The sequence below is a fragment of the Rissa tridactyla genome, chromosome 7 (assembly GCF_028500815.1).
Source record: "Rissa tridactyla isolate bRisTri1 chromosome 7, bRisTri1.patW.cur.20221130, whole genome shotgun sequence".
In the NCBI taxonomy this organism is placed as follows: domain Eukaryota; kingdom Metazoa; phylum Chordata; class Aves; order Charadriiformes; family Laridae; genus Rissa; species Rissa tridactyla.
In genome coordinates, this window is record NC_071472.1 from 52,088,050 (window position 1) to 52,113,435 (window position 25,386).

At 38.8% G+C, this 25,386-nt stretch overlaps 1 protein-coding gene and 1 long non-coding RNA gene across 4 annotated transcripts in view; one reads left to right on the top strand and one right to left on the bottom strand.

Moving 5' to 3' along the window:
* Positions 1–25,386, top strand: part of NCOR1 (nuclear receptor corepressor 1) — a 71,340-nt gene that overhangs the window by 44,785 nt on the left and 1,169 nt on the right. For all 3 annotated transcript variants that reach the window (XM_054209314.1, XM_054209316.1, XM_054209317.1), the window contains 26 exons: positions 824–1,379; positions 3,369–3,498; positions 3,809–4,004; positions 6,300–6,473; positions 7,382–7,542; positions 7,938–8,058; positions 8,161–8,262; positions 8,768–8,865; positions 9,694–9,862; positions 10,436–10,576; positions 11,953–12,036; positions 12,568–12,824; positions 13,173–13,533; positions 14,054–14,278; positions 15,055–15,264; positions 15,765–15,914; positions 16,458–16,631; positions 17,069–17,234; positions 17,497–17,993; positions 18,448–18,576; positions 19,145–19,302; positions 19,553–19,776; positions 20,198–20,335; positions 22,305–22,447; positions 23,711–23,764; positions 24,861–25,082. In XM_054209314.1, coding sequence (XP_054065289.1) covers positions 824–1,379; positions 3,369–3,498; positions 3,809–4,004; positions 6,300–6,473; positions 7,382–7,542; positions 7,938–8,058; positions 8,161–8,262; positions 8,768–8,865; positions 9,694–9,862; positions 10,436–10,576; positions 11,953–12,036; positions 12,568–12,824; positions 13,173–13,533; positions 14,054–14,278; positions 15,055–15,264; positions 15,765–15,914; positions 16,458–16,631; positions 17,069–17,234; positions 17,497–17,993; positions 18,448–18,576; positions 19,145–19,302; positions 19,553–19,776; positions 20,198–20,335; positions 22,305–22,447; positions 23,711–23,764; positions 24,861–25,082 — 5,040 coding nt within the window. The remainder of the gene's footprint in view (positions 1–823; positions 1,380–3,368; positions 3,499–3,808; positions 4,005–6,299; positions 6,474–7,381; positions 7,543–7,937; positions 8,059–8,160; positions 8,263–8,767; positions 8,866–9,693; positions 9,863–10,435; positions 10,577–11,952; positions 12,037–12,567; positions 12,825–13,172; positions 13,534–14,053; positions 14,279–15,054; positions 15,265–15,764; positions 15,915–16,457; positions 16,632–17,068; positions 17,235–17,496; positions 17,994–18,447; positions 18,577–19,144; positions 19,303–19,552; positions 19,777–20,197; positions 20,336–22,304; positions 22,448–23,710; positions 23,765–24,860; positions 25,083–25,386) is intronic.
* Positions 21,072–24,911, bottom strand: LOC128912804 (uncharacterized). Its single transcript, XR_008467767.1, has 2 exons — positions 24,830–24,911; positions 21,072–22,560 (listed from the first exon to the last, which is right to left on the bottom strand). It is a non-coding gene; the product is annotated as an uncharacterized LOC128912804 (long non-coding RNA).

The window sequence follows — 25,386 nt, forward strand, 5'->3', positions numbered from 1 at the left end:
ACAGATGGGTCGGTTAAAATTGATGGATTCTTATTGCATCCGTTTGTTCAACAAATTTTTAAAATACTGATGTAGTTCTAAGGAGCAAAGATTCTTATTGGAAGATAAGACTTGAATATAAATCTATGTTCTATATGTTGCCATAGCTTTTTGTAAATGTTTTTATTTATCTAGAAGCTATTTATAATATAATGGAGTTCATGAACTAGGCTAAAAAGAGGAGGAAGGTTCTTTATGGCAAGAATCAATGCCCTTCTTTAACTGGTATTTAGCAGTTGATGCTGTTTACACCTTTCACAGAGCAAAGACAACATTTTCAAGAAAACAATGGCGATTCACAAAGGAAGTAAATTAGAACTGTTAACTTACAGCGAGAATTGCAAGTCTACCTGTCTATAAAATGTGACTGATTTTGATGTAAAATCAGTGTTTTACCACTTCTGCCAGTGATGCCTCTGAAACATGTTAATTTAAATCATTAAATCTGTGCCTTAGATACTGTGAATGTTGACTCTAATCTTGTATGTATAGAAGTACCAAGTCTCTGACATACGCACAAGAGTTTACTTGGCTGGCTCTCTGTAAGATCAAAGATAGCTAAGTAGTCTAATTCCAGTCTCCCTCCTTAACCTGCATCTGTTGATTTTTGGTTACTCTCCCTTTGTGAGTCAGCTCTTCAGGGCAATTGTCTTGTTGTGTTTTGGGACAGCAGACATAAATTTGATCGAAATTCATCGAAGCCTAGTTAGATTTCATTAACGTTGAATCTTTACACCAAAACTCTTTTTTTTTTTTTTTTTTTTTTTTTTTTTTGTCCCCCCAGGTGCTGAAAATAGTTCTGATACAGAAAGTGCTCCATCTCCGACTCCGGCAGAACCTGCTAAACCAAGTGAAGAAACTCCATCCGAGAGTTCTGCTTCAAAGGTAACTACTGAGGCAACAGCAGAACAAGAATCTACTATCAAACCTGCAGCCAGCACGTCTCCCTCCTTAACAGCCCAAAGTGTATCAACAGCTGAAAGTCAGAACCCTGAACCACAGGTTAAGGAAGAAATAAATAATGAGGCAGAAGAGCCTATGGAAGTTGACAGTAGAAGCCATCCAGTTGAAGCTAAGCCTGTGATTACTCTTCCAGTGCATACCAAAGTAGAACCTGTAGAGACTGAAATGAGGCTGCCAGAGAATATTCAAGTGAAAATAGAGAGTGATACCAAAGAGAGAGATATGGAAAAACCCAAGGAAAAGTCAGAGCCAGAGGAAATGGACTATAGTTTGTCACAACAAGTTAATACAGCACGACAAGAATCCCATTCAGATAATGATTCGAGTGCCACCTGTAGTGCTGATGAGGAGGTTGATGGAGAACCTGACAGACAGGGGTGAGTTTAATTGTTTAGCGTTCAAATTTTGCCATCTTTAAGAAGTTGTTTAAAATTGCATTTTCTTAACAGTCATCCAAAAACTGTCGACGTTGTTATGAGTTTCTACTTAGGGAAAGAATTTCTAAAGAGTTTTTGCTAGAAGTGCGACAGAGGGAAATGTGGATTTAAAATGTTGATGAAAAGCCAAAAGAAGGGTCTTCTAAGGCAGGGGTAAAGCAAGATTCTATGGTGACAGGCTGACTAGGTAGGTAGCAAACTAGCACAACTACCTGGAAAGCTAGAGAATGAGGGAAATCAAGCCATCTGGGATCTGTTCAGAGAGTGGGAATTGTGTTAAACAATTACCTGGAAAGGACAGCAGCTTACTGAAACAATGAAGATTTGCCAAAGCAAGAAAAGAGATTCAGGATGCTTGTGGAGTGAGTTTCCGTGATGAGTAGCTCTGTGGTACGTCTGGTGGGGAGGGGAGGATCTTGCCGCTGCAGGATTTTCTGGTACACAGCTATTTAAAAATCGGTGACCAACTAAAAAATTTAAGTAGGTAATGTGGGGGATATTTGTAAATGCCCCCATCTGTCCACTAAGAAGCTCAACACTGGTTGTGCAGCTGGATCGGTACTGAAGTTCTCTGGTTTGGTTTGGTTTTGTTAGTTTGTTGCTGTTACACAATACTTAAGAACAAATCTACACATTCAGATGTAGATTTGGAATAGTTTTATAGTGTGATTGGTTGGCGTGGGATAGTACATGGGCTCTTCATTCTCTTTAATGAATATAGAGCCAAAAATCTGCAGATGGAGTTGTTTTAATTGATTCTTGCTCTCACAAACTCAGTTTAGTAGAATGCAACCAAAATGCCTTGAATTTGACAGAGGAAACAGACTGGATATATATTTTAGTAGGAGATGAAACTTGCTTTATAAAAGGGAAAATCTAGGGGCATAAAATATTGATATTTTAGTTACCTTTAAACACTTCACATCTATTTGCTCATAAAACGTCTAGAGTCCTGTACCCATTACTGTCATTGAACCATATTATATCAATCAGTAGAACTGAAACTCCTGAAGGCTATTATTAATAAAGTAGTGGAAGTGTTTCTCACTCTTACCAGTCAGTGTCTGTAAATTAACGGGCAAGTGTCCTCAGAAATGGATGACCTCGTTCTCCAGAGCGTACGGTGTCTTCATGCAAATAATAGTTCCTCGGAACTTGGCCTTAAGCGCTGGATAACCCACGTGTCCGTTTAAAGCCCTGTATACTCAATGCTGCATGTCTTTGGAATCATTTTATTTTGGGAGGGATGGCTGGCACCACTGATTATTCATATTTGAAGTCTTTTTTACTGTTCTGCTGGTGTAATTCCTGTATAACCATGGCATAGCGTTGGAGACGATGCCCCCTCCCTCCCAGTGGTCTTAATATAAACGCAGTACCAAGGAGAGACGTTAAATGTCAAAAGTATCCAGTATCGTCGTTCTGCATGTGCTCTTTGGAAGAGTGCAGTTGATGGTGTTTCTTGCCTCTTCAGACACCATCTTTCCACTTCACAAATATATTAGCCCTCCATGTCAAAGCAGTCTGTTGTACACTACTGTTTATTTATTTCTTGTGGACTAAATATATCTAATGTTTCCTATCTGTTTTTTTCAAAGCATTCTTTATAAAGAAGGTTGCATTCTTGCAGTACTGTGCGTATAGGAACAACATTATATAAATTTCTGGTTTTGGAGATTCTGAACACTTCTTTTGGAATTTCTGTATTATAAAAATACAGCAGCATCTGTTGCCTATTCTACCAGATGTGCTGTGGGGCAAAACACAACATGATTCTGATTTTTTTTTTTTTCTGATATTTGTCCAGTGTGTTAAATTTGTTGGCTTTTTGAAGTGGAGACGCATACTTTTGCCTGTAAAATTTTTTGAGATGTTTAATTTCAGTCCTTTTTGGTGATATTTTTCCCTTCTTTCTATCTCTTTTTCCAGTATCTTCAGCAGGGAGTCAAAGCCTTCGCTGTTAAATCCCACTGGGTCAATACTGGTATCATCTACAATAAAGCAAGGGCAGATGGACCTGCAACAACTTCACCACCGAGCTGCTGTCATACCACCTATGGTATGGAGTGTTTTAAGTGATGTTTGAAGCAGTATCTGCTGTCCCTAAAACTAGTCGCAACACTGAAGCGGCAAAAATCGTGAAACAAATGAAGAAATGTATCATTTGCTTTGTTATCATAATATTTTTGAGGGGTTAAGTAAGTGAAGTACAAACAAATATGCAAGTAATAGCTTAAAAACAGGTGTGGACTGTTTGAAACACTCATACATAGACTACAGCCGCTGCAGTGGAGTCATTGAGCAAAATAGTTACTGTAGTAAGTACCTGTATTAATGTGCCTGATGTTAATACTTTCCCCTCCTCGCAGGTTTCCTGCAGTCCCTGTACTGTTCCTGTTGGAACACCAGTGAGTGGTTATGCGCTGTATCAACGGCACATTAAAGCAATGCATGAGTCAGCGCTGCTGGAGGAGCAACGCCAGAGGCAAGAGCAGCTGGATATGGAGTATCGAAGTGCTGTAAGCCCTTGTGGCACTTCCAAGAGCCCTAATGTTGAGTGGGAAGGTAGGCATTTTCACGTCTGTCATGGAAATAACCCTGCATTTTATGTCCGCCCGTTACATTGCTGCCTTGTTTAGGAGTGACAGTTTAGCATAACCATAATTAACCATTACTTTCTGATGGCATTTGATCGAAGGAACCTGTCTACTATACAGATCCTGCTGCAGTTAGTGTTGGGAGAACTTGTACATTGTAGTCCACTTGGATAAGGCAGAAAAACTGGCTCCATTTATGTGAAATCCCCAAATGAATTGTTCCTACAGAGAGAGATTCAGAAAGATTAAGTGTGCAGGTGAGAGGACCCAGATCACCACGTCTTCTGGGGGAGCTCCTTTCAGGAGCTTAAGGTAAAGATGAGAGAGAATTACTAAAGGAGTACGAGCACAATTATGAGGAGAGTTTTACTGCACTGAGTTTGTACATGGACACTGAGTCCTGGAGCAGAGCACAGATGTATGGTACAGCTGTCATGCTTTAGCCTCTCTGTTTGCAGAAGGGCTGTGTGAAAGGTTCCTTCTCTTGGGAATATGGTGGTCGGTTGCTTTTGTATATACAGAGGATACTTGGAGGCAGGTTTTGGATTGAATTCTGAAATCTGGACCTGTGTTTCCTGAATGTGGCTCTTGGCGTGATTTTCATTCTTTGAACTGAAATGAATTCTATCAACAGCTTGGAAATTACAAACAGATTAGCAGAAGATTGCTTTTTTTTTTTGTGCAAGAAAAGCATATCCCATGGGAGGCCCAGTTCTGTACTAAGCGTGTAACTTTAGCCTCAACTTTCTGTACTAGGAAAGGAATGGGTGCCCAAACTGTACATTGTAACAGGGAAATGAAATGAGTGAGACTGATGTGCTGAATGTTACAATGTTAGAGATATCATCACAGTTGCGTAATTCTGAGTTTTTGGATTTTTATATTCTTGTGTGTTGTTTCTGCAGCATTAGCAACATAAAGTATCATGTTCTTGGAAACTTGAGTAGTCTGTATTTAATATGCATAATAATTTTAAATTATGTTATGAAAAATGCTTCACCTTAATTACTTTTACCTAAGTAAAATGAAAGAGACAACTTTTTTTTTTTTTTTTTTTTTTGCCTGTTCAAATAGTGAGAAGGGAGCTTGTAGATTTGTGGAGGGAAGGGTAAGATTGTGGGTTTTGGAAGTTGCTTCTTTAGGTAGAAAGTCTGGGGTTGCTTAAAAGTACTGTTTAACTGCAATACCACCTGAATAACTCTTGGCATTGGCAGTACGGTATTATGAAGTGTGGGAAAGTTCTGGGGTAAAGTCTCTGCCAGCAAAAATCAAGGTGGTTATTGAGGCAGACAGAGAGGGAGGGATAACACGGTTAATGTAAATGGATTCTACAAGCCTGGACGTCTTAATCTGAAAACTAGAAGAGGCCGAGTTGTCATCACATCATTATGGCAGCTGCTTCCTCAGACACACTGTGCAGATGAAGCTTGTCCACCCACTGCTGCGAGCAGCAGAGAGCCCACAGACTCTGCAAAAACCTTGCACTGCATGGGTCAGAACACTGCCTCTGTTGTGGCGTGTCTTGTCAGACTAAAGGGCCTGGTGTTGAATTGGCTTATGACAACCTACACAATACTTTACCATGAAATAAAATGGCAAGGATCCTTTAGAAAGCTATTATAGGATGACTAGTGCCATCTTTCTTTTGACTACAGAGGTTAAAGATGTAACTTCATTGGAATAGACTTGTTCTGGCTTGTCATTTCGAATACTTAAATTGTCCATTGCCAAGGGAGAGGAATTTGTGAAGTTCTGGTACTGGATTTTTAATTTCCTAAACTCAGTAAAAATATATTTTCCCTTTAAACACCATTGATGGGCAAGATTGGTGTTTGAAATTTGATTTGTAACTTCTCTGGGCAAGCAAACAAAGAAGGGAGGCTTTTTGTCTGGTGGGATTGGCATGTAGGTCTGGCTGAACTTACACGTAAACCTGGCCAATGCACAGGATTTGGAAAGGAACCTTCTTTAAACGAAACCTTTTTCAATAGTAGAGCTTTCACTTAAAGGATCCAGATACTGTTTTTCACATATAGGAAGCATGAGAAAGTTTTTCAAAGCTTTGGATATAGAAGTATATACGGAAGAACATATTAAACTAAGCTGTACCTTAATACTACTTTTTAATTGAGACATTTGTACCTGATGAGTACATCTGACATTGGAGTAGACCCTTTGTTAAAATTGTGCTGTAAACTGGACCTTTTGACTTTAATTTCTAATCCCAGGATTCTTTTCTTTCTGGTAACTTTAACCTTCACAGGAAAACCGGTGGCCTATATGCCTTATGCTGAGGTCAAGCGAGCAATAGAACAGGAAGCACAAGTGCAGAACACGGCAACAAGGTCGGCATCACCATACAGGCTGTCTCCAAGAGAAGTCAATAAAGCCTCTCCCCAGCCTGATATGAACGCAGCTCGCTATAGTGTCCCGCCAGGTAAATATTTTGTTACGTATCATAATGATATGTAGATACTGTGATATGACACAGTAGTCACAGAGTTTTGTGACTTGATGTAGTATCAAATTATTGTCTAAACACTTTGTGAATTAACAAAAGAAGAAAATAGATTATTTTTTTCTCTTTTCTGTGTGTCTGTGTAAATAGGTGCTTGGTATTTTTCTAGCTCCAGTGAGGTTGTATTTTTGGGTTTTGTTGCTGCATCAGCTGCATAACATGTATTTTATTAAGCAAATAGGATGATCTGAAAAGCATTAGAACAGCATAGGGACAAAGTCATCAAGAGTTTTTCAGCTTAATACAAGTACCGTCATATTCATGGGTGGCCTTTCTTATGAAGGGGGGAAGTTGAGGAAGAGAGAAAGCTGCTATCTTTGGCATTCGTTTCTGACTGTAATTGCTTAATATTATAGTATGAATGTTTTATAAAATAGTGAAATAACAGACAGATCTTAATTGTGAAACTTGGATTATTGCTTTTTCCTCCAGAATATAATGTCATGCTAAGAAAAGACAAAATCAGGGAAGCTTAGATTATACTTGACTCAGTTGCATTCTATTTAAAGAATAGGTACTTTTTTTAAAAATAGGAAAACAGCACAAAACTTGCATCTACCCTGGGCTGTTACTTTTAAAAGCTTAGTTTTCAGAGCCTGCAATTCTACAGTGCAGCTTTTACTGTTTCTTTTTGAACTTTGCTGCAAGGTTAAATATTCGAGGTAATTAAATATGCAAGGTTGTAAATACAGCTAGATAGCTTTTGGGTATTGTGAGACAATTCCCATCAGAAATTGTGAGATGAAATGTGCTATTTCTGTTCCTGTCTGTAACAACTCGTAGAGCTGAAACAGACTGTAATATTTAATGTACGATTTTTCCCCAAGTTCTCCAGCCAGCACCCCATCAAGTAATAACCAATATACCTGAAGGAGTCCGCCTTCCAACAACCAGACCCACCAGACCACCACCTCCTCTCATTCCATCCTCCAAAACAAGTGTGCCATCAGAAAAACCTTCCTTCATCATGGGAGGCTCAATCTCACAAGTAAGAGAAGTATTATTTGAAAATCTGTGCTATGTCAATTTTTTGCCCTTTCACCAACCTTCAACATCTTGTATTCGTTTAGGTGTTCCACAGTATTAACACTTAAGACCTATACATGCCACCTTTAAAAGTCCAGGAATTACAGATGCCTTAGAAAACAGAACGTATTGCAGTAATTTACATTTAGTAGCATGGTTGAGGATGTCCAGTTTAGGTGAACTGCATCTCCAAACAGTGACACTACACTCCTGATGTTCTGCACTTTGATACTTTGCAGTGAGGTACTGTAGGATTTTGAGATAGGATCATATTAGTATTTGCATTCTGCTTTAAACATAGATGTGAACCTTCCTTCCAGAAACAAGAATTAACACATAATATATTTGTTGTTTCAGGGAACACCTGGCACTTACTTAACATCCCATAGTCAAGCTTCCTACACCCAAGAAACAGCAAAGCCATCAGTGGGTTCCATCTCTCTTGGGCTGCCAAGGCAGCAGGAGTCAGCCAAATCTGGTAAGAAAAGAAAAGCTGATGTGTGGTTTATATAGACTGTTTAATGACTCATAATTAAAGAAAAAAACACAACAAACTTCTTATTTTTCTTCTTCTAAACAGCTTCCCTGCCCTATATCAAACAAGAAGAATTCTCTCCCAGAAGTCAGAATTCCCAGCCCGAGGGACTCCTGGTCAGGGCACAACATGAAAGTGTGGTTCGAGGTAAAGAAAGTCATACAGATTAAGAAAGTTTGTCAGAGCCTGAGAAAACTGAGAGAATTAACTTCTAGAGCTCAAACTGCTGAAGTGTTATTTTTAAGTATTATTTGATTAATCTGCTCCCTATTTTCCGAGACATGTCATTTGTAGCTAGCTCCTCCTGTCTGCATGGCTCATTTAAAAACATTTGTTTCAAGGCATGCCAGTGTCAAAATGCAGTTGTTCACTAGAGCATGTGCAGAGCAACGTATGTGAAATACCTAAATACATCAAAAGAAAAGAGACTAAATACCATGGATTAATGCTGTGAAAGACTTTTAGTCTGTAAAAGACTATGTTAAAAGAAGAGATAGTGTAACTGCCTCAGATGCATGCTGCTAAAATGAATTTTTCCCTGTATTTTAGTGTAAACTAACCGTTCTCACTAGGGTTTTTAATTATTTCAAATAGAGAAGCTACTTTTTTTTTATTCTTTTATTTACCACAATGTCTTATTATTTCAAATCAGGTACCACAACGATACAGGAGGGAAGTATAACGCGAGGAACTCCAACCAATAAGGTTTCTGTTGAGACCATTCCTTCTTTGAGAGGCTCCATAACTCAGGTATTTTTCCCCTTACTCAGAAGGCTGTAACAAAACAGCATATTTAAACTATCACTTTGAATGTATTTGCATGTCTGAAAGAAATAAATATCACATTGTAAGAACTGCCTTGCAAAAAAGAAATTTTAATACAAGCAGATGGTCAAATCCCACTATTGCTGAAGTCAGCATTACCATGATTTTATCTTCATGTATATGAGTCTTTAAACTTTTTAAATAAAACCAGCAGAGCCTTTGGTGTACCTAACTGAAGGCTTATTAGCAACTTCCGTGAAAATAGCTTCACACCTGAGTTCAAATATTAAAATCAACTGTAACCAGTCTTGTGTGGATGCTATTTAAATCCAAAAAGGTAAATTAAGCCCTTTTGTCTCATCATTTTTGAAATGCTACTGTTTTGGTTGATTGAGATCTCTAGTTACACAGAGCTATAGTAATAATTCTGCACTGAGAAGGGGAAGTTTCATTACTTTGGATAGAAATAAAACCTAGTGGCATCATTAAGTATGTAGTATATGTTATCTTCCTCCAAAATGGTGTTATAGGGCATGAAATACTTCTGTAATATTGTACTCCCTCTTCTTCTTTCTGTATTTCTTAACAAGGTAGCGAATTGCATACAAATCATCTCACTAATATTTAGGTGAAGTGCCCAATAATAGAGGCAGAAGTTTAAGCCATACTGCTTAATAAAGTAATTGGTTTTCTAGATCTAAAACGTGTCATGGGGTTTGGGTTTGTTGTTTGGGTTTTTTTCCCTTTCACTGCTCCCTATTCTCTTAAATAAATACACATGTTCTGAATTATATTTGCTTGATTTAAATGCAGGGTACGCCAGCTCTGTCCCAGTCTGGCATAGCAGCTGATGCGTTGTTGAAGGGGACTATCACCCGGCTAGCTACAGAAGACAGCAGCCCAGAAAAGTGCCGAGAGGAAGCTTCAGCCAAAGGCCATGTTATTTATGAAGGCAAAAGTGGGCATATTTTATCTTATGATAGTGAGTATTTGTATATTCTACCTGATCAAAGTCAAGGCTGCAGCAGGTTCTGCTTTTATAATCCGTAGCTGAAGCATATCCGCTTCCGAGTGGATGGGTGTAAACCTGTCTCTGGGGTGTCAGAAGTATTGACCTGCATGTGGTTTTGAGGGCATGAGAACTAAAGCAATCCAGAAATTGTTCCTGTGTTCTGAAGAGTCTCCTGTACTATGTATTTAAAATATAGTTTAACTATTTAATTTCTGTGCTGTTTATTTCCAATTTGTCATGGAATATTTTTATTTTGGAAGGTTAAACATTAAAATGATCTGTTTTAAAATCAAAAGAAGTGTTATCATTTAACTTTGAACTTCAATTGAAATACTGATAAATGAGTAACTGTTTGAACAACTATATTTTTTACAAACCATAAAAGATCTTTTTAAGGTTGAGATTTAATGTTATGGTGTTATATTTAAGTTGTGTTGTTAAAGTATTAATGACCTGTGGTCTCATTAAACGTAGTGCTTGTGTGTCTTTTTTTTTTTTTCTATTGTCCACATATCCTAACCACACTCTTGTAAATTTTTCTAGCTATTAAAAATGTTCGTGAAGGAACAAGGAGTCCAAGAACTGCTCATGAAATCAGTTTAAAGAGAAGCTATGATACAATGGAAGGAAATATAAAGCAAGGAATGTCAATGCGGGAGTCTCCAGTGTCCGCACCACTGGAAGGTAAAAACAGCTGCTTCCAAGGTGGTTTGTGTTTTATCCGAACCTTTTGCATTCATTTAAGAGTATTTAGAGTTATTTTGTGGAGCAGACTAAAAGAGAAATTGGATTTAAATCTTATACTTCTAACCAAATCTATGTAATAATCACTACAATTACAATGGGCTGGAAGTAAGACTGGAGTAGATACTAGTTTTCCTTTTTTGTTTTGCTCATGCGTTACCAAAACTGCAGGTAGTTCCGCTGGCACGTACGCCTCTCAGGAGATCTGACACACATAACTGACTCTTCCCAGTCCCAGCAGAGCTCAAACAACCCCAGGTCATACAGCGGGGACTCCATGGAGACACCCATTCATTTAAATCTTGGTCTCAGCCATGGCATAGTAACTTGGGAACGCGTTGGTGTGACCTTTTGCATTCCTGCAATAAACCTCTTAAATTCTATCAAGCAGAGGACTTGCACAGCTGCTGTATCCTGCTTCAGGGCATCTCTAGTATTATTTTGATTTAATAAACTGTAATCAAACTAAGCCTGCAAAGGTCAAGTCAGGCCATTATGTAACTGTTCTGATGGTTTTTAAAAAATACAAACAAAAGGAAATGTTTCAAGCCTAAACTGTGGAGTCTCACTCCTTAAGTGCATTTTGTCCCATCTTTGGGTAGCCCTTAAAGGCTATTTTGTGTACATTTTCATCAGATGGAACAATATGAGTACGAGACTTCTGGGTGGTATGTAGAAATTCATCATTGTCTTTAAGTTGCTGATACATTTTGTTCACTGTTGGGCTCTTCTGGCATGCGAGGAGCTGCTCTGATACTTTTATGCTGTATCTCATCACTCTGACACATTTTCTGTCCTCGAGGAGTGGAAAATTGAGTTCTCTGGGAGTTTGATTTAGATTCCTGCTATAGGAACAGTAAATTCAACTCTTCCCACATGATTCCATATGAACTTTGATTAATTTGGAGGTATATTTTGGGGTGTTTTTTTCTTTTTATCCCGCTTCCCATCATGAACGCCTTTCTGTACTAGGTAAGGCGACTGAAGTGGAACGTAAAGAGAAGTAGTGACTGCTTTTGGGACAAGAGTTAAGCTTAATTATAAGAAATACCTTGTGTTTTCTAAATATGTTAAAACTTGCAACAATGTAATAGCATAAATACTTGAACCAAAGATATTTTTTTCGGGCAGGAAGGTGTTTGTAACGTGTTGATACAATGCCTGGCATAGTGAGGCTGGGCCCTCTGGGCACTACTGTGATGGAGATACTATCTGTAATGTATATAAGGAGGAGGAGGGTTTCTGTTCTTTGGGGGATTTTTTTTTTTTTTTGAACACTTGTTTAATTCTCTAAATTATGTTCATTTTAATTTTAGGTTTAATATGCCGTGCACTGCCTAGGGGAAGCCCGCATGCTGAACTGAAAGAGAGAACAGTGTTGTCTGGCTCTATAATGCAAGGTAAAGTAGTGCAAGTTTTGAAGGCAAGCACTAATTACATCTTCAAAAATCTGGATTTCTTAACCTTAAAACTGTTATTAACAATGGTAGCTGTGTTTAAGGTGGAGCTTATTTTATTAAACATTTTCAGAGCATAAATCAGCAGCTTTCTGATATGCTGCATACAAAGCTAGTGTGTAACCATAGCATTTTATTTCTTTTTGGAAAACAGACTGTTTTTAATGTGAATACTTGGTAATTAGCACTTTTTTTTTTTTTTAAATGAACACCGACAATTCCCCCAAACCTCTGAAGCCGTATGCTATTTCCTTTATTTCAGCATCTGAAATAACATGGGATGCTTTCAGTAATAGATTGAATTTTTAAGTATTATTTTTGTGGTGATTTTTTTTTTGTCTTCAGAATACGTTATCGTAGACTATAGCAAACCAAAATTCCTGTATTATGACATGTAGTTAGTTACTCTGTTTATGAAAAAAGAAACTTAGTAATTATTAATACCAGTAATGTGATTCTTTCTTTCTATAAAAGGCACGCCAAGAGCAACAGCTGAAAGTTTTGAAGAAGGCTTGAAATACCCTAAACAGATTAAGAGAGAGTCACCTCCCATAAGGACGTTTGAAGGAGCCATTACTAAGGGGAAACCATATGATGGAGTCACTACTATAAAAGAAATGGGTCGTTCCATCCATGAAATCCCAAGACAGGACCTATTAAGCCAGGAGAGTCGCAAGACTCCTGAAATGGTGCAGACGACCAGGCCAATCATAGAAGGCTCCATATCTCAGGTGAATACAAAAAGCACGACTAGATTTGTACAGTTGCTTACACACTAAGTAGCAAATCAATTCAGGATATTTGAGTAATGACAGGTGGGGGTGGTTGTTCTAAGAAAGCTACCAACTTACAAAGCTTAAAAATATTTTCCGCGTATTAGAAAAATCCTGACACTTCACCTGTAGGGAAGACACTTGCAAGCAAGTGTGAGAGAACTGACAAGTAACAATCCCTAAGATGCAGTTGTATTTTGTGCTGATGTGATAGAAGCAATGAACTACGGTGTCAGCAACGTGAGGTTTTTAGCACGACTGAAACATTGGCAGGATAACCTTACCTGATCTCTTCCTCCTTTTCAGGGCACACCCATAAAATATGAAAGCAACTCTGGCCAGTCTGCCATCAAACATAACGTAAAATCTTTAATCACTGGACCAAGCAAGCTACCCCGTGGAATGCCTCAGCTGGAAATGGTGCCAGAAAACGTGAAGGTGGTGGAGCGAGGAAAATATGAAGATGTGAAGACCGGGGATGCAGTACGTTCCCGTCACACATCTGTAGTCAGCTCTGGTCCCTCTGTTCTCAGGTCAACTCTTCATGAAACTCCCAAATCACAGCTGAGCCCTGGGATTTATGATGATACCAATGCTCGAAGGACACCTGTGAACTATCAGAGTCCAATGTCCAGGAGTTCACCTATGATGAATAGAGTTAGTGAGGGTATGTTTTTCTTATCCAGAGTAAAACATGAAGTTTTAATAATTTAATTTTAAACTTACTTTTAAACTGGTTTCTGTAGTCCATTCTGCTTTTTTTTTTTTAATTCTAATGGCTTCTCTCAATTTGGAGGGTGGCTGGAAGGAATTTTAGAAGGCTGTAAGCTGTTAATTGACATAAGAAAATGAGAATCTGCTGTATTGTAACATTGAGGTGGGAAGGCAATTCCATCTCAATTTGCATTTGATAATGGATCATATTGAAAGTGTTTTGAGGGCAGAAGCTATTCCTAAATTACAGAGGTATCTAGGTGAAGGAGGTAATATGGTGAAGTGCTACCAGTCTTAGTTTTAGGATTTAGATTTTTCACCAGAAAGAGTCTGATATTAAATATTCTCTGTGATTTATTGTATCAGTTTGCAGGGTCCTCTAGAACATTCCTTGGGAGCCGGTGTATAGCTACAGCTGAATTTTCTGCTGGAAAATACGCATTTTATTAATTTGGGTTTTTCATTTGTTTTAGCTGGAATATCTTCTGGGAAGCCAGCAAATCATGAAAGGAAAAACACACTTACTCCAACACAGAGGGAGAGTGTGCCAGCAAAATCTCCAGTCCCAGGGGTCGATCCCGTGGTGACTCACAGTCCTTTTGACCCTCATCACCGAGGAGCAACTCCTGAAGTCTATAGGAGTCACCTCCCTCCTCATTTAGATCCTGCTATGCCATTTCACAGGGCTCTGGATCCTGGTAAATATGTTTGTGTTGTGTTTTTTAGTTTTAGAAATATTGTATGCTTTGATGCATAGAAAAGAGACTTTTAAAAAGCAATTCTCAATGGCCAGATATAATTTATAAAAGGATATATATACACACCGTTGTGGTTTGATTTCAGTTTAGCGGGGGGTTTAATATCTAACCAAGAAATTTATTAAAATATTGTTGTATAATACTGTAACTCTCTTTTAGAAGCTGCCAGATTGCTTCTGTTTTGTTAAAAAGTTCAGACAGTATTTTTAAATATTTGTGAAATATATTAAAAGCTTTCGGGAAAGCTATTTGAAGAAGGATATGGAAGATGCTATAAAATAAAAGTGTAATGAAGACCCCCTCTGTTCAGGACTGTGATTCATTCTTACTGAGGGATTATCGGGTTGTCCCTGGTGATATTAAATGCAGTAGACTTCCTTTTAACCTATCCATTAGTCCTCTGCTGTGAGGTATTCTAACCTTCTTTAGGTGTTTCAGCCCTTTACGTTTTGAGAATGTCAGGATTTATACTTTTAATCAAGACTCTTTTCTAATGCATATCTCCAGTCTGGATTATTTATCTTTTTCTGTCCGCATACAGTGCATAATTTCAATAAAACATCAGTATTAAAATGTTATTTTAATTCATTTGGTAATGGCTAGAGAGAATTGGTAGCACTTCTCATTGAAGCTGTATAAACATCTGAAACTTTCATTATTTCACTATCACCCATACTGCTTCCTAAACCTTCTTTTTTCTTCTCCTTCACCCTCAGCTGCTGCTGCTTACCTGTTCCAAAGGCAGCTCTCGCCCACCCCAGGCTACCCAAGTCAGTATCAGCTTTACGCAATGGAGAATACACGACAGACAATCCTAAATGACTACATTACCTCACAGCAGATGCAAGTCAATTTACGTCCTGATGTAACGAGAGGATTATCTCCTAGAGAGCAAACTTTAGCTCTCCCGTATGCAGGAGCAAGAGGTATGCCTGTGTTTTTCCTGATGTTCTTTAAAGTGTGTTTTGGGTATGCGGTGTGGTTTGTTTGTTTGGTTTGGTTGTTTTGTTGCTGCTTATAAACGTATGTGTTTGGATGGATGGGTGGGTGCATGCAGACAAGTGCATGTGTATAGATGTGTTTGCAAATGAGTTGTCATACATCTAACTGGCTTTTGTGGATATAAAGGAAAACTGTACATAATCGATATTGTTAAAGGGAAGACTGTAAGGCTTATTAGTGTTGAAGATGTAATTAGAGGGAGTGCTAGAAATGCAAATTCTGACTTAGTTTGTTTCTAAATTGCTGATTGTCAGATTTAAGAGAGTATAACCAGCTGGAATATAGTTCTGTACTTGTCTTATTCTTATATTTTTTTTCCCACTAAACGTTCACTGCTGACTGTTATCAATGAACAGAATATATAATGAGTGGACCATCCGTCTGTCCTTGAATGGCCATTCTTATGTGTGTCATCCCTTAACAGGAATTATTGACCTGAACAATATGGCTCCCACTATCTTAGTGCCTCATCCCGGAGGAACAAGCACACCACCCATGGAGAGAATCACGTATATCCCTGGTACCCAGCTTACGTTCCCTCCCAGGCCTTACAATCCTGCTTCTCTGTCACCAGGTAAGAGCTCTTAGGATTTGGTGATGTCTCTAATCATCTGACGTGCTGAGATAATTGGCCATCTTTATTTAACTTTCATTAAGGTTGAGTTCTGATATTTTCTCAGGCGAAGCTTTTTGCATGCACTTCTCACTGGGATAGCAAAGGTTTTCTTAATGATATCCTTTATAGTTACACTAGCAGCTGAAGGAGCGCTGACACTTTCAAAATTTGCCTCATTCTGTCAGGTCTTTATCTATAGTCATTTAATTATGATTTCACCAACCTCATATTACATGTGTTGAAAGGTGGAATTTGGGTCTATAAGCTGTCTAATTTCTAACTGTATAGAAACCACTTCAGTAAAAAGTTGTTGAGCCTTCCACTGTCATTGCAATGTTAAGCTTTTGTCTTCCTAAATAAGGAGATAGTCTTGAGTGGAATGAAAATGTATTTGAGAAATTTTGCTGTAAGTGGATGGCAGAATACATTGGCAAGTGTTTACGTCAAATTATGCTTGAGTATCTCTTTTCGCTACTTCATTTTATCTTGTGGACCTTCCAGGACACCCTACACACCTGGCAGCTTCTGCAGCTGCAAATGCTGAAAGGGAGCGGGAAAGGGAGAGGGAGAAGGAACGGGAAAGGGAGAGGGAACGTGAGCGAGAGCGGGAAAGAGAACGAGAACGAGAGAGGGAGAGAATAGCTTCAGTCCCCGCTGAACTTTATCTTCGGCCAGGTGAGTGCACATTACTACATTTGGATCAGTTGTCTCATAGGCTGTAACTGTTCATTTTCTATAGCTGCTGTTGGCAACACGCAGCTTATTAATAACTTATTACACAGTTTGGTTTTAGTCTGCACTTAAGGCAGGCTCCTATTACTTAGCAGTTCTGGTCGTAACTGCAACTTCAGCAAGTACCAGGCTTCTTGATCTTTCTCTCATAGCAACGCAGTACCTAGGGAATAAGGTGAACCCCAGTTATCACTAGCACAACTTGCATGTCATTTACAGCGCTGTAAACAGAATACTGCCATTTAAAGCTTTAATACATCTAAAGTGGTGAAGACAACTGGGAAAGGATGTGGAGGAGATGGCATTGATATATTTCTGCGTTGTTGTAAGAGTGATCTCTATATTTTTTTATTTGTTCCCCTTTGCCCTATGTTCTGCAGGTACAGAGCAGCCTGGCAGACCTGGCAGTCATGGGTATGTTCGGTCCCCATCTCCTTCAGTTAGAAGCCAGGAAAACATACTGCAGCAAAGGCCTAGTATTTTTCAAGGAACCAATGGGACAAGCGTAATCACACCTTTGGATCCTGCTGCTCAGCTACGTATCATGTATGTTTCTTAAGTTACTGTTGCAGAGATCTCTATTCTAATATTTGAGCTTATTGAAAGGTGCATTTAGCCCGAGGAAAATACTACCAAGATGAGGATAACCACTATCCTATTGCTCTTGAATTTATCAGAAATTAATTTTCACCCAGTCCAGTTTGGATAGAAATTTGTGTCACGAAAGCTTCACTTTGTTGTATGTGTGGTATGACTCTAGTTCTTTTTTCATGTGATATAATTCAGAATATTCAATGTTTGCCAACAGGCAGCTCACCCCTGGAGCTCCCTCTATTACTCAAGGGTTGCCAGCGTCCCGTTACAATACTGCTGCTGATGCCCTTGCGGCGCTAGTAGATGCTGCAGCCTCTGCTCCTCAGATGGAAGTTGCCAAAGCAAAAGAAAATAAGCACGAAGGAACCAGGATAGAAGAGAATATCGGACGCCGGTCTGCTGTGGTTACTGAACAGCAGCAGATGGAACAGAAGACACTGGAGGTAGAAAAGAGGCCTGTCCAGTGCCCCTATACATCTCCAAATTTTTCTGGTGGCAAGTCCCAGGGACAGTCTTCATCAGTAGTCTATTCAGAGGCTGGTAAAGAGAAAGGACCTCCTCCTAAATCCAGGTACGAGGAAGAGCTGAGAACTCGAGGAAAGACTACAATTACTGCTGCTAACTTCATAGATGTGATCATCACTCGACAGATTGCTTCAGACAAGGATGCACGAGATAGGGGCTCTCAAAGTTCAGATTCTTCCAGTAGTTGTACGTATCTTAGTAACTATCTACTTCTTTGCTGTCTGTCTTAGCCTTTTAGGGAGATAATAAACTGTGAAATTTTTCTAATGTTTAATGATAAAATATTCAGCTCTGCACAGTGGAGACACCTCATAAGCAAATACACTTTTTGCATATAGTGACTCGAGATTCTTGCAAACTCGGAGTTGTTTGCTTTGTTCAGATTCTGTGCTACAACATAAAATGCAGGATAATAAACTTACATTATCAGAAGTTAGGAAACAAAAATTATTTTGTTTGCATTGGAATACTGCTTTATGGAAATATTTGTTTCACCATAGTTATCATGAGAAAAAGAGAGTGTTTTGACTTTCATTTCACTGGTGTCATTTTAATGGAAGCACTACTGCTGCTATATATAGGCAACAAAAACCTTGTGTGATATTTACACCTTATTCCGCAACCTTTGCTTGCTACTCAGTATCCTCCCACCGGTATGAAGCTCCTGGAGATGCCATTGAGGTGATCAGCCCTGCAAATTCACCTGTACCTACACAAGAAAAACTACAGCCCTATCAACAGGAGACAACTAAACCAAGCCAGGCAGAGAGTAAGTTTATCTTCATGTGCCAATATTCTCACAGTTATCTTGTTTATATTTACCGTGAAATCATAATAAAGCTAAAATGTCTTAGGAGTCTCTAAGAGATTGCTTGCCACGCTTGTAACTTTTCAGAAACTTTTCTTGGAAGTATGTTGTTGCAGTGATCCGTGGAAAAACTAGAGGAAACATATTGGAACTGACAGTTGGCATTAAACAGAGCTCCTTTACATTAGTGTAGCTGATCTAATAAGAAATTTATTTTCAATATATTCTTTAAAATTACTGCCTGTTGGTGTTGATGCCCACAATTTTTTACCTATTAGTAAAGCTCAAACTATTACAGTACAGTTTGCAGGCGATAAATGAGCTGAAATTCACCTGCATTGTGGAATGAAGCTTTATTTATCTAAATTTTAGGGCCTATGTATGAATGGGGAAAAAGTGGTTATCACACAGGATACCTAAATTCCAATGCAGAAACACCACATCTTTTAAATTTGTAAGCACAGAACTTTCAAACCTTGAAGCTTCAGTAATGCTGTTTTAACAGACTGACCTTTTCTTCTTCAACTAGGTGACCCAAACAGGCAATACGAGGGGCCGATTCACCGCTACAGGACACAGCAGGAACCCCCTTCACCCCAGCAACCTCCGCCTCCCTCTTCCCAAGCAGAAGGGATGGCACACGTGCCCAGGACACATCGACTTATCACCCTTGCTGATCACATCTGTGTAGGTTTATTTGCGGTCATCTTTTCAGATGTGAAAAGTTGTATTTTGATGATGAAAACATGTGTTTTGGAACATAATCATTCTGTAATTATTAGTTTTACTTGTGGCTATTATACAATAATGTGTCTGAACTTATAATCATCTCATCTTTTTTGTTGCAATCTATCTCATATTCATCTAATTCATGAATATGTATGCTCTGGACAATGTCTGACCAAGATCTCTCTTCTATTTTTTTGGCCCCAATCAGCAAATTATTACACAAGACTTTGCTAGAAACCAAGCAGCTTCTCAGGCCTCTTTGCCACCTCCCACCACTACATTCCAGAATTCCACCCCTGCTCCAGCGCCTGTTTCTACTCGAGCAAAGACATCGAATCGCTACAGCCCTGAGTCACAGTCGCCGTCTGTCCACCATCAACGGCCAAGTGCTAGAGTGTCACCTGAAAATCTGTCTGACAAGTCCAGGGGAAGGTAATACGTGCATTCAGTTTAACTGCAAATCTTAATTAATGCCCAAATGTGGTATTTATGAAAAATAGCACAGTAATCTTAACGTAGCTCAGAAGTAGAAGTATCTTTTGGTCTTATTTCAAGCAATGTATTGCACTGGTTTTGACAATTGCTTAGCTCCATAACATAGCTTGTAACTGTTATCCCTTCACTTCTTATGCTTAATTTCCAGTCTTTAGAGGGGTGAAGATGTTTAATTACTTGAAATTTATCAGAGTCATTATGGACAATTCAAAATCATCTTTTTGAGATCACCAAGTGTAGTAAAGCATGTAACATATATAATTAGACCCAAGTAGTGATGTAACTACTGTAATTACATGTGTTAACTACTGCGTTACATGATTAAGAGTACTTACCTCTCTTTGAATTATGGATGTAGACCTGGAAAATCTCCAGAGCGGAGTCATGTCTCTTCAGAGCCCTACGAGCCAATCTCGCCACCTCAGGTCCCGGTTGTACATGAGAAACAGGAAAGCGTTCTTTTGCTTTCCCAAAGAACTGAGCCTACTGAACAGAGGTATGTATAAACTTGAATTTTAAAACCATTCTTCTGGATTTTTGTGCTGCAAACAGTATCTTTATCAAAGAGCAGTTTAAGCGATCTTCCTCTGGTACCACAGGCAAGTTGTTAATCAGAGTTGATCCTTTTGCACTGGCATTCAAAACTTGCTACTTGGGACGTGCTTTGGGAAGCCTGAGTGAAACTCATCTGGGCGTGTTCTCTCTTAAGTTTCTTGGTGCGAGCAGTGCGTTCTGTCATACCTGATAGAAAACAGTATAACAAAACGCCTCCTGGGTGCCAGTTCTATAAAACTGAAGTGATTTTCAGGAAAGGTCCATTTTCTACAGATTTTATTAAATAACTCAGGCTTCTCCAGCCTGATCGGCTTCCTGGATATCATCCTGGTGAAGGATGGAGGAACCCAGGTTTCCAACACGTGTGATTGTAGAGCACCTTATCCCATGAAATGTCACTAAGCTAAGGAGCTTAATTCCCAGGAGGTGCGAAGGTGGGGTGTCAGGAGGTCCGTGCACCAGGCAGGATGTTTCCCAGGGCTATTTGTCAGTCTGCCAGATCTGCAACATAAAACTGTGTGCGTTCCCTGGCAGACTGTGGCAGTGCTGGAGTCTTTGGACGTCTGGCAGGTGCACGTTGCAGTGGATGTTTCTGTCGTTTGCTTTGCTGCCTGCTGAAGGAGGAGTAGCTGACAATGTGCTCACCGCTTATTTAAGGCTCATGCTGGTGAAATTGATTCTTTTTTTTCTTGTTATTTCCCCCTCCGCTCTGCAGTTGCTGGCAGCGTTGTAGGCCATGATGGATGTTAGCTAGATGCGAAAGGATTTTCAGGGACACGGCAGGGAGGATCGCACTACTTAAAATTTTAAGGATCTTGGACTAGGAAACCTAGACTCTTTGGGTTTTTTGTTTTGTTTGTAGATTATTTTTAAAATTTAGGTATGGGGTGGATTTTCTTTTTAATTAAAGCTGATTTGCCAGATTGCTGCTGCGTAAACAAACTCAAATATCTTAAGCACCACAGTGAACATACAATTGATTGTTTTTATCCACTTTTGAAAACAGTGCAATTTGTTCGTGACCCTGGTATTAGCTTAGATTTTTCCCCTGAATTTCTTTGTGCTTTAGTTGTTTTGATTTTTTTCTTAAAACTCTAATTGGAACACTACTGCTTTTATCATCTTTGTAAACAGCCGAAAACTTGCATATTTTAAGATCTGAAGATAAAATGCACCTCTTGTCTGTTTGACATTTACTTCAGCAATTTTTTTTATGCTAATGTGACAAAAATTATGTACAGAAAGTGTGCCGGCTCCTGTGAATGTAAAAATTGATAAGGGGTATGAAATACAGGATGTGGATCCTGGTCTGAATTTGTGCCATAGAGCAAGGATGGCAGCTCTTGAGCCAGGCTCCAATCTCTAAGGTTATTTTACCTGGTTTCTAAGAAGGCCTGAAACAGCTTATTCGCTTGGGCCACGTGTGACAGGGTGGGTGAACAGAGTTAAAAAGAATTGCATCCTTCTTAGTGGCATACTGGGGACAAGAGTGAGAAGACTGTAAATAGGAGGAGCAGCTAGGGATGAGTATTTGGGCTTCTACCTTAAACATTTCGTCACCTGCTCATTTGCAGTGCAAGCTGCAGCCAGCATACAGGCTGCAAGGCAGAAACGGGCATCCCTGAGATAATTTGTAAGAGTGTCATCTCTGTACCACTCTCCAGCACAGACCATGACGTGGTCACTTCTGTGCGCTGTAGAATTTTAAACCCTGTTACCTGGATAAAGCAGGTGTCCTTGGAGAGAGTCACTGGACTTGTCAAGTCCCAAAAAACCCCCCTAAAAACAGGCTGTAGAAAGAATTCTAAAGCTCATATGAATGTTGGTGGTTTCTGCCTGACCACTTTTGGAAAGATTTGAATGTACATCTTGAAAAATGTTCTCTCTCTTTGACATGTTGATCTTGGCAGGACTGACTCTCGCTCTCCGGGTAGTATAAGCTACCTGCCTTCGTTTTTCACCAAACTTGAGAACACTTCACCAATGGTAAAATCCAAGAAACAGGAGATATTTCGAAAGCTGAACTCATCTGGTGGAGGTGACTCTGACATAGGTACGCAGGACTTGCCTTTTCACTGAATTTTTCCAGCTTAAGCTTTACATGACTGCCATCCACAGATGTTCTAGCCTAAATATGTTTCAAAAACCATATGAACGAATATGAACCTGTAAATATAAGACACATATATAATAATTTATGACCAAAGAACTGGAAGATGGTTAGGGTCTTTTATTATTATTTTTAATGCTGGTGTATGTAGGACTGTCACATTTAAGCTTTTTAATGTTTAATTTGAGAGATGGAAATGGTTTCTGTAAACTACAGAAAAAACACATAATTAATGAGTTGTTGAAACCTGACATTCTACTGAACTTTCTGTCTGTAGTTTGCTTCGTATCAACATTTAACTGTTTCATCTTTGGAAAGATGTCTTACAAACTGAACGTTTTGTGTTTTCTTGGCCCTTATGATTATGGCTGTTAAAAAGAAATATTTAATATGGTTTCAGTAATGGATACTGACATGGTGCAATATGATACTAGAACCTATATTTTTGCTTTTCTCCTAGAAACCGTAGCAGAACTTGTATCAAAATTAGCAGTAGTAAGAGTTCAAGCTGTTTGTGAACTCAGTACCTAATAGAAAGTGTTCATTTGAAAGTGAATGCTCTTGCACTGAGCAGCAAACGAATCTCATTCTGCGAAGCAAGGCTGGGTCAGTAAGGGTTGCAGTGTTCTTTTTATTTAGTCTTCGTTGTGTGCACGGTAGATTTTGCTCTGTTGAAAATTCGGTGTGCATGCTTGGAGTACAAACACACTTTCCATTGCTGCCAATAATCTCTTCATTTATATGTTGAATTCAGTGTTGTGGTTGAAAATCTTTATTCTCAAATTGGACATAATATAGGTAATATGTGCAGGGGGACTGTTCAGCCAGCTTCGAAGTTATTGCCATTAATTTTTTTTAATACATACAAATACTCAGCCTGTTAGGTTCGTATGCTAAAATATGTATTTAGCGAATCAAATGCAGCTTTGCATTTTAAAGTACATAGATTGTGAAACTTCAAAAAGTCAGTCTGCTTCCTAAAGTAACATCTTTCAAAGAAGGCTAGCCATCACCATATAAGATACTTTTACCCTGTATAGATCATTTTCCTGAGAAGACGTAGATGCACATTCATCTGAGAAGATTGAGAAAGAAATAGCAGAACATTGAAAATGGTTCAAAGTAATTATACATTGTGCATTGAGAGTAGTGGTGATCGCTTGTCGTGTAGTACCAGAAAACTCAAATGTTGTGCTTTAATTGCAGCAACTGCTCAGCCAGGGACTGAAATATTCAATTTGCCAGCAGTCACTACCTCAGGTAAGATTTTCAGTAAAAGAAACAATATATGTTTCAGAAAAAGTAAACTAAGGTAATATCTTTCATTTATATGCTTTGGGGAGTCCAGTAAATGAGGAAGATAATGAAAATTTAAGAAGTAACATTGTACATGAAAATGTGTTTCCTGTATCTTTGGGAAAAGCAAAATGACCAAAGGAAGTTTCAGAAAATATTTTAAATGGGAACTTAGGCAAGAATGTTTCTCTGTGTGCTCTGCAAATCCTACACAGAGGTAGGAATCATGAAATTGGTTAGCACCTCACTTATTTAAATACAGTGTAGTTCAACAAAACTTGAGCTTATTAGTTCATCAAATCTAGTTTACTTTATAAACTGCTGGATTTAAAATACTTATAATTTTTTTTAATATGATAAATAAATAATAACCCCCCCTAACTTTCTATGAGATGGGGAAATTAAATATTTTACTGTGTTAAAGAGGTGGGTGAGGCAGAGAATTGAACTGAAATGTGGGAGATAAGAATCGCCAAATCTGAATCTTGAGTTGCACTAGTACACATTGACTTCATGTGATTTTGGCCAGTTGCTGCACCTTCTGGTACAGTGCTTCTGTCTTTTATATGGAGAAAGTGCTGATCTCCATTAATTTAGATGGAAGGCAAGCTTTTGGAATAAACATTTGACACACATCACACTTCATAAGACAAATTAATATGGATAATTGAGAGAAGTATTTTTCTGGTCTCTTCTCTTACAACTGAATAATAGCTGCAGATTTTACTTAATATGCTATCACAATCAGCATGCTCAGCTTCCTTTGCTATTAAAAAATGAAAGTAAAATTTACCCTCTTGCGAACAGTTTGACATTTAGTAGCACTCATTTTGTAGCTCTTTGTTTTTTTGCTGGCACATCTAACATTGCCATTGTCAGCTGCTTTGGAGCATGTAGCTTTGCATTTTAAAAAAAATTCATTTTTTGTTCCCCCCCCCCGCCTCCCCCGGCCCTTCTGCCTCTCTCTAAATTTTTTTCCCATATCCCTTTATAATTTCTCTGAGATATGTTTTTTGCCTTCCCTCCCACCTTTTCCTGTGTGTTTTCTTTTATCTCCCAGGTGCAGTCAGTTCCAGGGGTCATTCCTTTGCAGATCCTGCCAGTAATCTGGGTCTGGAAGACATTATTAGGAAAGCATTGATGGGAAACTTTGACGACAAGAGTGAGGAACATGGAGTTGTAATGTCACAATCCATTGCGGTTGCACCTGGCAGTTCCAGTGCTGCAGTATCAGCAAGTAATGAGACACGTAGGGAAGAAGCTAATCCATCACCAAATTCAGGTGAGGTATTGCAGCTCCTAAATATTTCATGGTCTTAAAGAAAAAAAAAAATAAATTAAGGGTTTGAATAAACTTGGTGTTACTGAAAATCACTGTCTCCGCTGGAAGTCATAGACGGTGTTTCCATTCCCTCTAGCAATCCTGGCTTTCAAAATGGTGCTGGTGACTTCAGGAGCATTAGCCAGTTATTTCTTGGGCAATGACAACACTGGTGAAACGGGGAAGAGATAACTAACAGAGTGTATTAGATACCTGAAGCTTCTCCGTGGTTTGAGAATGCATGTGTAGTACATCACCTGTGAAG